The 12,868-nt window shown below is 46.0% G+C and overlaps 1 protein-coding gene across 2 annotated transcripts; it reads left to right on the plus strand.

Annotated features, from left to right (window-relative positions):
• The first annotated feature begins 6,544 nt into the window (after positions 1 to 6,544).
• On the plus strand, positions 6,545 to 12,868 carry TMEM41A (transmembrane protein 41A). Of its 2 annotated transcripts, none has more exons than XM_079100630.1 (5): positions 6,545 to 6,796; positions 8,822 to 8,975; positions 10,006 to 10,167; positions 10,507 to 10,645; positions 12,380 to 12,868. In XM_079100630.1, exons 1-5 carry the CDS (start codon positions 6,678 to 6,680, stop codon positions 12,598 to 12,600), a joined length of 795 nt encoding a protein of 264 aa, XP_078956756.1. In that variant the 5' UTR covers positions 6,545 to 6,677; the 3' UTR covers positions 12,601 to 12,868. The 2 variants fall into 2 exon arrangements, with proteins under 2 accessions (XP_078956756.1, XP_078956757.1); XM_079100631.1 differs by lacking the exon at positions 6,545 to 6,796 and adding an exon at positions 7,484 to 7,878.

The raw sequence follows: 12,868 nt of genomic DNA on the forward strand, positions 1-12,868 counted from the left end.
CAGTGCAAGAAAAAATTCTGAACGATGCTATAACTTGTTTTGCTAACATGGGAATTCGAAGCATAAACCAGTTTGCTCTCAGAGCATCTGCAGCCTCCAGTATGAGGAATTCTCAGACTTCCCTGGAGGTAGGTGTGACCTCTGAATATGGAATACAGCAGAAGTCAAGTCAAGAAGAACCATAGGGCCAAGGCTGGGATGAAAGGAGGACAATCCCCGGAGCCAGATGCCCAGCATGAGGGTGGGTGCCACAGTCCCATAGTCCTCTACCGTTTTCTGTGAAAACAGCCCTTATTGTAAAGAAATGGACTATGTCATAAATGATATAAATTGATGTGTGGCTCATTACAGATTTTCATTGGTATCAGACAGAGTTTATTTTGTGTAAGGGAGGGATGGCTGGACTCCGAAGGGAAAAGGCTCAGTGGCTCTTGGCCTCCACCTCCCTCACAACTTTCCTCAGCAATTGTGGACAGAGAGATCAGTGTGCCGAGAGGCCCTGGTTTCTTTTTAGAGTTTTATTGTTCCTGCACTTTGATTAGCACAGTTACTTTCTTGTCCTCTATTTCTTTTCTCCAAGCAGGCAGTCAAAACAATCCTAAGAAAATGCCAGGAGTAGAATTTCTATCCATTTATGGACTCTTTGGGCCACTGGGTGCTGGCACGGGACCTGGCTCACCGTGGGCCCCCTGCGTCCATGGGGTGGGGGGTGGATGAATGAAGGGAAGAATAAATGGATAAAGGAAGGAAATTTGTTCATTGACAGGAGATGAATTTCAGTGAGTTTTAGGAAACGGCGATCAGGAGAAGTGAGGACAGCCCCAGGATCGGTCACTCTCTTCTCAAAAATCTTCCTCCTGACCTCCCAGGAGCTTGTGACTCTCTCTTGTTGCCTGTGCCTCCCCTCTCTTCTCTTTGTCAATGTATCTGTCTGAATCTCAAATCCATGACACAATTAAATTACCACCTACCCTTTCCTCCTCTTTTCACCAATTCTCTCCTACCTGTCCTTTGAATCTTGGCTCAGTGGCCCTTCTCTCTGGAGTCTTCTCAGATCTCATTTCCGCTTAGAGCTCACCATACTTCCTCCTTCACACACTGTTTATTTTTACATTTATTTATGTATAATGTCCATATTCACTAGTCTGCTCAGCTGAGCATGAACCATATACCAATAATACAATCTGCCTTCGAGAAACATCTCTTAAAGGAACACTGTGCATGTTCTTCTGAGTTCTGTGGTTGGTTCTGGAACCAGACTTGATTGAGTACAGACTACCTCTCACTCTGACCATAGCTCATTGCCGTGAGGGTGCCTGACCTTCTCAGCCTTGGACTTTTCTGCGATGCTATTATCTTTGTCCATTGTCTTTAGAGGCCATTTCCCAGGCTCCCCATAAGAAAACAGGAGTGGCCTCTTTTTTCACTTCCTATGGCATCTTCCAGGGGTCCCACCACCATTCCTCAGCAAGCCGGCCTGCCTGAAGTCTGGCATTCCCATCCCCATTTCAACACCACTGCTGAAACCCTCCAGGACCCTCAGTGTTCCCCAGTGATTCCATGCAGTGGCCCAGAGGCTTCCCTTTGTTTTTCTGTGACTCTCCCTTCACTATCTCTATTGCCACCAGTTTCGTACATGCTTCCATCGCAGCCTTTATGATGCTGTGTAGGGACATTTCTGTGCTTGTGAGCGCCACCACGGTAACTGCTGCTTATCTCTGCCTCCCTAGCACCTGGCACAATGCCGGGAGCAGAGCAGATGCTCCAAAAACATCTGTTGAGCAGAATGGAATGGATTCCATCTCAGGAACTGGAGAGAACCACCTCCACAGCGGTTTAAACATCAATATGCTTCACTGTGCAAGTTCCACACACCTGAACTTAGGAACGCCTGACCCTGGATCCCTACCCCCTGCTCTTGTTCCTGCAGAACCTCTCTTGGCTAAGGAGGCTTTGGGGACCAGGAGCCAGAGTCCACTCACATTGACCCAAACTTTACAGATCATTGAGAGAGGGGGAACACACAAGAATTCCAACCCTATGGTTTGGAGGGTAAATGTCCTCCAAAGACATTAAAGGTTTGGTCCCCAGGGTGGTGCTATTGGGAGGCGGTGGAACTTTTTGGAGGGGAGACCTATAGGGAGCGCCTTGGTCATTGAGGGTGTGGACTCTGTCTTTCCCTGGCTCATGATGTAGCTGGTTTTGCTTTACCACATGCTCCTGCCCAATGTGCCACTCTTGCCAGGGGCCCAAAGCAATGGGGCCATCTGATGTTGGACTTCTCTAGAACCAGGAGCCCAAATAACCGTTTTCTCTTTATAAGTTAATTGCCTCAGGTATGTCATTAGAGTGATGGAAGAGCTAAGAGCTGACCATCAGACCTCAGGAAAGGGCAGGAGTGGGGAATTCAGCCACAAGAGGTTGTGGGCCTGTGTTAACTCTAACATTCTCCCACCAGTTCTCTGATTGAGCTTGGCTCTTTCAACGGGGCAGCTTCATTGGGTTGTTGGCCACTGTTATAGTTTAGATAAGACAACGCAAGAAAGTTTAGAAATGAAATGATTGGGTTATGAGTTTTAACATAGTGCATTTATCCACTGCTGTGGATTAACTGGGGGATAAGTAGGCCAGTGGGGAATGGCTGGAGGAGGTGGGTCACTGGAGGCATGCATTTGGAGTTTTTATTTTGTCCCTAGTGAGTGAATCAATCTCTCTCTCTCTCTCTCTCTCTCTCTCTCTCTCTCTCTCTCTCTCTCTCTCCCGCCCTCCCCCCTTCTTTCCCTACCTCCTTCTCTCTCTCTCCTTCTTGTCACCCTATTCTGAACTGCTTTCCCGTGATGTGGTCTTACCTCAGGTCCAGAGCTATGGAGTTGGCCGCCTATGGACTGAGACCTATGACACCATGAGCCCAAATAAACTTTTACTCCTCTGCATCATTCTCATCAGGTCTTTTGGTCACAGTACAGAAAAAGCTGACTGAAACAACCACTCCCTGTCTAGGTGGCCCTGTACCAAAATCTAAGAAGTGGAAACTGCCCTGGGGTCCTCCTGGTGGCAAGATGTCCAGCCTGGTCCATTCAGTTATGTTTGGGGTTGGGTGGGGAGCAAACTCATGTGGTCTTTGGAGCTCCTCCCTTCAATTGCTCTGGGCAGGTCCAACGAAGCAGGAAAGGCTGAGTGCTACTGACCAAGAACCACGGTGAGTGCCCGGCTGATTCGCTCTTCCTGGAACCTCATGTTTGCCTCCCTCCCATTTTCCTCCAGTTCCCCAGTCCACTTGTGCCCCTGGTGAGAGGTTGTGGTTGTCCTTGGTCAGGCTGCATGGGCGTGTGCTGTGAACTAGTGGCTCAGGGGAGGCTGCTGCAGGTGCTGGGTCGGGGGACAGGAGTGTGAGGAGACTGAGATCAGGGCAGAAGTGGTGGGGGGTGGGGAGCCCAGGCCAGGGCTTCTTCACCAAACAGACAGGTTGAACAGGAGAAATCAGCATAGGATTCCAGCGGGGCAGGTCAGGGTAGCAAGGAGATGCTTGGGTGGTGAGCCTGTAGAAAGTAGAACCTCTTGGAAGTGAGCCAAAGGTCCTTCCCACCTTGCGTTGGCCACATCCTGTGACATTCAGGTTTCCCCACTGGATTTCTCTATGAATTTTGACTTTGACACTGGGTATGGTTCCTTTTCTGAAAATCTATCCTGGGCTCTCAGGACACTTTCTTTTTGTTGTTTCCTGTTTTCCAACATCCAATGAGTCTTTCTCTTTAATTTATTTCACTATTCCCTTACCAGGTTTCTGGTTTCAGTCTTCCTCCTCGAAAGGGCACGCATGGTGAGGGAAGAGTGTCTAGCCTTTGCAGTGCTTCTTGGACTTGCTTGCTTCCCTCTTCCTAAGCTTCAGTTTTCTGGACTACGAGAAGGGGAAGCTAAGAGTCCCTGCTTCATGAGGGTTGTTATATGGAATAAATTCATGCATATAAAATGCTGCCTTTGGGCTCTAGAGTGTACCAGATATTCAATGAATGCTATCTGTAGTCTTCTCACAGAATCCCTAGGAGACCTTCTCTCCTCCCCTCATGTCAATGATCTCCTCTAGACAGACAGTTTGGACAAGTGTCCCTCAATAGCCCATGTGTCAAACTGTTAGTCCTTGGATAGGCAATTATGGGAGGTGGAGGAAACTTTAAGAGGCAGGATCTAGTAGGGAGTCTTCAGGTCTTTGGGGATGTACTCTTGAAGGGGATAGTGGGACTCCAAACCTTTCATCTTCCTTTCTTTCACCTCCCAGCCATGAGGTGAATGGTTTTGCTATGCCATGAGCTCCCAGCCAGGATGAGCTGCCTTGTTGCCTGCCTAAAAGTAACAGGACAAACTTAACAGTGGACTAAAACCTCTAGAACTGTGAGCCAAAATAAGACTTTCTTCTTTGTATGTTACTTATATCAGTTGTTTTGTTACAGTAATAGAAAGCTAACATAGCCTCCAAATAAATGAGACATTGTCTCAGTTATGACAACTTCCACTGTGTCCTGGGGAGAAGGATGATGACACTGGAGCAGGTGTTTGCAAAAGGAACACAGGCATTTTCCAGGCACCCCTAGCCACAGAGAAGGAAAAATGGTGTGAAATCGGAAAGCCTTCTTAGGGTCGGTGACAGTTGTCTTGAGTATGGACAAAAGAGTAAGAATTTGCTAGGCAGACATTGCCAGATGGAGAGACAAATGTTGTTAGAGGTGTGAATGAACATGTGCATTTCAGCTGGAATGGAGGGCTGAGACTGTTTCCCCCACTTTAAAAGGAAAGCTTCAAACACATACAGAAACAGAGAAACTAGTACAGAATCTGCCTTCCTGTGTCCATGACTCAGCTTCAACAACTGTCTACTCAAGGTCAATCTTATTCTGTCTATATCTCTACCCACCAAACCAGTCTCATTATTTTGATGCAAACACATGACATTGAATGATTTCATTTGTAAATACTTCAGTATTTACAAAATATACTCCCTTTTCTTCTTAAAAATGAGTCATGCTGGGCACGGTGGCTCCAGAGGCTGAAGCAGGAGGATTGCGAGTTCAAAGCCAGCCTCAGCAAAAGTAAGGTGCTAAGCAACTCAGTGAGATCCTGTCTCTAAATAAAATATTAAAAAATAGGGCAGGGGATGTGGTTCAGTGGTTGAGTGCCTCTGAGTTCAATCCCCAGTAACCCCTCCCCCCAGAAAATGAGTCATAACATACTCTTAACCCTGTGGTCCTGGCTCAGGCCATATCCTTTCTCATTAGGACAACTGCAGCTGTTAACTCTGCATGTATTCTACTCACCTGCCAACGTGACCCCAAACCAGACCTGAATCATTCTTTTTAAAAATCATTCTTATTAAATACCCCCAAACCAGACCTGACTCAGATTCTGACTCATCAAACACCCCCATTGGTGTTTTACCTTTTGCAATAGTAAAAAACTCAACTCCCTACCTACCTTCTGGTGCTCTTTAATTTGTCCCCAATTTCTCACTTATTTCTCATACACTTTGGTCTTCACTGAAGCTGGACTCACCCTTTTTCTTTTTTCTTTTTTTTTGTTTTCTTCCTTTTTCTGCTTGTAAAGTTCTTGCTCATCCTTGAGGGTAAACTCAAACCAGAACCCATGAAGTTAGGACCACCAGGCTGTGTAGCCAGGTTGACCTGGATTCTTATCCTTGTTCTCTTTTGAGGGATATCTTTTAATCTTTTTGAGATTTAGATTTTTTTTTTTTTTTTGTAACCAGGGATTGCCAGGGGCACTTAACCACTGAACCCCATCCCCAGCTCTTTTTAAAAATAAATTTTTATTTTGAATCAGGGTTCGATAAATTACTTAGGGCCTTGCTAAGTTGCGGATGCTGGCTTTGAACTTGTGTGCTTCCTGCCTCAGCCTCCTGAACCGCTGGGATTACAGGTACACACCACAAACCTCCTGCTTTTTAGTGTGTGTGTGCCGGGGATCCAACCCAGGGCCTTGCACATGCCAGGCAAGCACTGCACCACTGAACTACAACGCCATCCCCAGGACTCAGATTTTTTATTTGTTAAAGACAAAAATAACTATTTTGCAGGATGGTTGTGAGGATTAGGGTTAATAGGAATATGGTTTACCTTTTATTTCTATGGTTACCATTATTGTCCCACTGCATTTGATTGGAACCCCGGGTCTACATTTGTGCTGTGAGTGCTCAACGCCTTCGGAACAAGTGGAGAAACAGTCAGGAATAAACGTAGAAGAGCCAGGAGCAGTGGCACACGCCTGTAATCCCAGGGACTCGGGAGGCTGAGACAGGAGGATCGCAAATTCAAGGTCAGCCTCAGCAAATCCACGAGGCCCTTGGCGGTTTATTGAGACATTGCATCAGAATGAAATTAAAAGGTCTGGGGGTGCAGGGCAGTGGTAAAGCGCCCTTGGGTTAAATCCCCAGTGCCAAAAAACACGAACGTAGAACATCCACAGTTGAGAGGGGCACATACGCAGACACACGGACCATAGGTTTTCCCGGAGAAGGCGGGGTCTTGCAGGAGGGCGGGGCTTGGCTGGACCCCGCCCCGGTCCGTCCGCGAACGCGCTCCGCTGGCTCAGTCCGCGCGTGGCCAAGTTTCCGCACCGCAACCAGTATAGCAAGCACTCGTGTGGCCCGGCGGGCCGGGTGCGGCGCCGACATGCGCCCGCTGCTCGGCCTGCTTCTGGTCTTCGCCGGCTGCACCTTTGCCCTGTACGTGCTGTCGACGCGTCTACCCCGTGCGCCGAGACGAGGCTCCCCCGAGGAGCCTGAAGGCAGGTGCGTGGTGGCGCTGGCGGGATCGGGAGTCGGATCAGAGGAAGGGAGTCAGTCCGAGGACGGGCGCGTTGGGGACAGGGATTTGAGGTTCTTTTTCCGGGGCCGGAGAGCTGGACGTTATCCAGCCCGCGTCTCCACGGCCTCGATCCGGTCGGGTGGACGAAGCCGGCTTGGGTCCTCCTGTGTGTTGAGGGCTGCGCGGGCTGAGCCGTCTCGGCGCGCCTGGGGATGGTGATCTGAGGAGGGAAGCCCGGCGCCCTACCCCGGGCGGAGCCTGACGACGTCTCTGCTCGCGTGTTACCGCCTTCCTGTTCCAGCCCCGAGACCCTTTTCCAGTCAACCGTTGCTCGTGTGTGGATCCCCAGCCCCTTCTCGTCCGCCTTCAGGTCCCCTCTGCTACCCCCACTCCACTTCGGGCAGATCAGCGCTTGGGTCTTCAGGAGATACGTTGGGTAGACAACTTTAAAGAAATTATTCACGAAATAATGTCGGGTCTGTTCTGGCCCTGGTTGCCCTGCCCCTACTTTCCTCTTTCTCTCATAGACAACTAGGCCAGGCAGGAGGAGGCAAAACAATTCCTACCGGGCCGGTTTTCATGATAGCCACATACTTTTATTTTATTTATTTATTTATTTATTTATTTATTTATTGATTGATTGATTGATTGATTGATTGATTGGTACTGGGGATGCTGGGAGAGTAATCTGCTACTTAGCGACATCTCTAGCCCTTTTTGAGATTTTGTGTTTTTGAGATGGTCTCCCTAAATCTCCCAGACTGGCCTCTAACTTGCTATCCTCCTGCCTCAACCTCCTGAGTAGCTAAGTGTGCCACCGCTGGTGGCTGCTATATACCATTTATAAAGGGCATGGAAAGGTACCTGGAACAATATTATGTTATCAAGGAATTTACTGATAATTGAATATTAAGAGAATCGTTTTCTATATTCTTTTGCTCTCGCTGAGAAGGCTTTTGTTGTGGGTGTCAGATGTACTAAGAGAAGCATTCTCATGAGAACTAGGAGGGGTTATTCATAATTGCTCTCTGATAGATTCAAGGATTGTTCAGATGGCAGAGTCAAGGTAGGCTTTATACTGTGAACCTTGAACAGTGTTCAGAGTGCACTGGACACCAGGGCATAAGCAGTCTCTTTGAGTGTTGCTTTTAAGCCTGACCTGACATACAGCAAGAAAGTTATGGCATAGGATAGATCTACTTCTCCTAGAATCTTGAATTGGCTTTTCAGTGAATGATTAAAGTCAGTTTACTTAGCACCTCAGGAGCAGTGTGAAGTCTGAATTATTTTTGTCTTGCTGGGGAAGGGATGTCCTTGAAAGGAAGGCAATTTAGGGTGTTTAGTGCTTGCCTGGATGTGAAGGGTCTGGGAGTGTGGGTCTGTGGTAGAGTACCTGCTTAGTATACAGGAAGCCCTGGATTGAATCCCCAGTACCAAAAATTAATCAGTTTATCCACTATAAAATCTGAGAGCTAAGGGAAATTTACTGATTATCCAATACCAACTCATTTTTTGATAAGGAAACAGGTACACGAACAGGTAGGGTGGGCACACCAACCCAGGTCTCTTGCTTCTCAAGTAGGGTTCTTCTGTCTGCTGATTTCTATCAGGTCGTCACCTTGGCTCATGTTATGTTTGTGTCTCCAGCAAACCAGATGATGTTTATAAATTTACTTTTTCTTAAGTTGTAGATGGATACAATACCTTTATTTTATTTGTTTATTTTTATGTGGTACTGAGGATCGAACCCATTGCCTCACACGTGCTAGGCAAGTGCTCTACCACTGAGTCACAACCCCAGCCCTTTGTTTGTATTTGAGAAGGAGTCATGCCCATACTTGGCTTGAGTTTAAGATCTTCCAGCCTCAGCCTCCCAATTAGCTGGGATTACAGGCACGTGCCACAATGCCCTGCTATAAACCTACTTTGGGAAGAAGGCACAGCAAATAACTTTCTTAAGCATTAGTGTGATCTGGACTCATACTTTCATTTGCTTTTCCAAATCCCAGGTTGCTCTGGTTCCCTTCAGACCTAGCAGAGCTGCGGGAGCTCTCCGAGGTCCTTCGAGAGTACAGGAAGGAGCACCAGGCCTATGTGTTCCTGCTCTTCTGCAGCGCCTACCTCTACAAACAGGGTTTTGCCATCCCTGGCTCCAGCTTCCTGGTCAGTGTCCTCCCCTGTTTCCAAACCTGTTTTCCTTCTGTAAAATGCTGCTATCCCTCTGGAACCCCTACAGTTATTGGAGGATAAAATGAAACAGTGGGTACAGAGAGGCTGGCACACAGTGGCCTTCAGCACTTATTGAATGACTGAGTGACAAACAGGAAACTGCAGACTTCTTTTTGTCCTACCCCCCTCTCTTCTTCCAGCAGTTTTTTTGTTTTGTTTTTTGGCTGGAAACTGGAAGAAAGCATACATTTCAAAGAAAGGCAGGGGCTGACACCTGTATTGTCTTCCTTGTTGAGCTGAGCTCTCTTGAGGGTAGAGAGCCAGCTGCTATGCAGTGAGGGCTCCATACCCAGGCCTAGGGGTGTATCCTCACTCTACCGGGTGTGATCTTGCCCGCAGTTGTAGAATATGGTAAGGACAGTATATGCCACAGGGGTGGTGAGCATTATGTAAGACATGTAGTCAAGACCAACACAGTAGGTACTCAGCAGGTTCCCCCCTTCTCACTGCTAAGGCCCCCTTTTGATTTCTTCTTGGATCCCATGCTTTAGCAAGATGATGCTTACCAACCAAACTGCATTTAGGAAGTTTTGGTTCACTTTTCCATTTTTATGGAACTAAGTATTCTTTAAGTGTCAGTGAGAGCTTTGGTCAACATGGAATCTCTATAGCATACTACATAGATATGATCCCAGCAAAACCTGAAGAAACAAAATATTTTTTATAATAGCTTGTGTGGTCTTACCAAAAAAACACTCATGATTTGTTTCATCCTTTGAAATAGTAAAAATATCTTGTGAGTTTCATGATTTCTACCTTCTTCTAGCCCTGTTGATTGCTGGTCTATGCAGTAGACTGAATGCGGTATATGCATATTATCTCTTTTAATTTGCTTCTGTCCTCTGAGGCTTTACTCCTTATCCTTGTTTTAAAGGTGAAGAGATTGAGGCTGGTGTGTGATTCCTAGAGGGAACCTATGACTCTGGGACTCCATGATAAGGCTGAGGGTTTGCTTTCTTTGCAGAACGTATTAGCTGGTGCCTTGTTTGGGCCATGGCTGGGACTCGTGCTATGCTGTATACTGACATCGGTGGGTGCCACATGCTGCTACCTGCTCTCCAGTATTTTTGGCAAACAGCTGGTGGTCTCCTACTTTCCTGATAAAGTGGCCCTGCTGCAGAGGAAGGTAAGGAACAGGGTACATCTGAGTGCTGGGTTCCTGAGAGTCACCTCATGGCCTTAGGGGAGTGAGGAGCAGGGATCTCTCACATTGCTCCTTTGCCCTGCCTCAGGGGGACTTAGGGATTCTGATGTCTTCTGGAGAACAGACCTGGGATCAGATTTCTGTGGCTTTGGACAAGTTCCCAGGCTCTCTGATCCTCAGGTGCCTCTGCTTTTAAAATGGGAAAAAATAGTCTCTACCTTAGAGGGTTATGGGAAGAGTTGGGCGTAGTATATGTAAAGTGTCTAGAACAGTGCCCAGGCACCCTTCCTGCTTCCTAATGTCTTGTCCTCTTTCCTGCAGGTGGAGGAGAACAGAAACAGCTTGTTCTTCTTTTTACTGTTTTTGAGACTTTTCCCTATGACACCAAACTGGTTCTTGAACCTCTCGGCCCCAATTCTGAACATCCCTATTGTGCAATTCTTCTTCTCAGTTCTTATTGGTAAGATACTGGAGGGTTAAGTTGGAGTCTTTAGAGATGCTGTGTTGGGGAACTTCCCTGAGTCACTTGCCACATGGGCATGTGCCTGCCTCCAAGAAAATGGAGGCAATCTGCTAAATTAGAGGACTTCTGGTGTCTCTCCTTGGTTTGACAATTGTATGACCTTCAATAAGCTACTCACCCTCAATGGGCTGCCAAATAAGGGACTGGAACTACAGCAGTGTTTTCCAAAGTGTAGGCCTTGAACCACCTTTATCAGAATGGTGAAGTGCAAACATCTGTAAGATCAGTGACTGTTACTTTCTCCATGCTGGAAGTAAACCATCTTATTTAAACCTAAAGAAAGTATCACCTTCTCTTAAACCTTAGAGTGTAGAGGGACTGACATTCAGTGCTTTTAGGTGAAATGTAACAAATCTTTAGTGGAGTAGCTGCTATTAATAGGCAATTCCTGGGAGAAAGTGAGATCTTAAAGCAGATTGACCACAGCCAGTTCTGGTCATATCAGCTTTCAGACAGAGTGCCTCAGCACCTCAGCTAATGGCAGTTAACAGCTTGGAAGTACCTAGGTAGCATGAGGCTTAGAAGACTTGGAGACAGGGTTCCTATATGCCCAACTGTATGACCTTGAGTGTTCTATCATCTCCCATGTACTTCCTCTGCTACAGAGAGGGAATGGATTATCAGGGTCCCAGGTCAGTCAGAAGCTTTGGGGTGGGGGAAAAAGAGACTTAAAATTCAGGTTCCTGGACTGTACCCCAGAACCAAGTAATTAGAATCTCTGGTGGGGGTTGTGCTGAGGATGTTTTTTTGTTTTATTTTTTTGTAGTGTTGGGGATCAAACCCAGGGCTTCATGAGTGCCAGGCAAGTGCTCTACCATGGAGCCACTGAGCTACATCTCCAGCCCTGAGAATGTGTTTTTAACTTGACTAGGAGATCCTTAAGTGACCAGCCTGTCCAGCTACCAGACAGACTTTTGGAGTCCAGTGGCTTTGATGCCTTCTTAGAGACAGTGCAGAATATGAAAAGTAGTACTTCTCTTAAGAAACTGTTGTATGTGTATTTTTACATTGTTGGGGATTGAACCCAGGGGCCCTGTGCATGTTAGGAAAGCATTCTACCATTGAGCCACACACCCCCAGCCCTGTTTGTATTTTTAATCTTATGCATACTATAAATCTCATAATGATGGTGTTTCTTTCTGTCTTTGGTTATAGGATGCTCAGAACCAAATTTAGGGCACCTTTAGCAAAAGTGTGACCCTCATGCATTTTCTTTTTTTACTAGCTTACCCCCTTATTTTACTGTTCTGCATTCATTTTGTCTTTCCAGTTATAAAATTTTTATCTAATTGTTATTTTTATATTATATGTGTGAATAATTCATATATACAAATTTGGAAAAATAATGAAATTTTTAATTTGAAAAAAATTAAAATGGAATTTATAGGTATATATATAAATTATACACACACATTTATATATATATATATATATATATGGATTTTTGTGTAGACCATCAAAACTTCTTTTGCTGAGTGAGATAGATGTATATGGGAAATGTGGAAAGGAAGGAAAAGAATAGAAAGAAGGGGAGGAGAGAATACGTTTAGGGGTCAGGAGTTGGTCAAACAGCTGGAGTCACTGTTGTGAATTCTCAGTGTCATTGCTGAAATGTTATTTTCTTCATTTTCTGCTTCTGTTAACAGATTCTTTCCTCTGTTCTTTTTCCAGGTTTGATACCATACAATTTCATCTGTGTGCAGACAGGCTCCATCCTGTCAACCCTGACCTCCCTGGATGCTCTCTTCTCCTGGGAAACAGTCTTTAAGCTGTTGGCCATTGCTCTAGTGGCCTTATTTCCTGGAACTCTCATTAAAAAATTTAGCCAGAAACACCTTCAAATGAATGAGCCAAGCAACACTAATCTTATAAATAGTAGAAAAGACACGTGATCTGGATTTTCTGTTTGTCACATCCTTGGACTCTGATGATTTGTGTAATGGATGTGATCCTTTGAAGGTCCTCCTTGTTTTTTTAATTACTCTCACCAGGCGATCTGGACACTATTCATCTGTGTGCAGTGTATTGTCACAAAGGGCACTCAGCTTTAAAAGTTGATTGTATTAGGTTTTGTCTGGCCTCAGTTTAGCAGGACTGAATTGGATGGCCTCCTAGAAAAATCCCATTTCTGTTTTATTAAATACAAAGGAACTCAGGGTA

Source organism: Sciurus vulgaris (genome assembly GCF_902686455.1).
Source record: "Sciurus vulgaris genome assembly, chromosome: 10".
Lineage (NCBI taxonomy): Eukaryota > Metazoa > Chordata > Mammalia > Rodentia > Sciuridae > Sciurus > Sciurus vulgaris.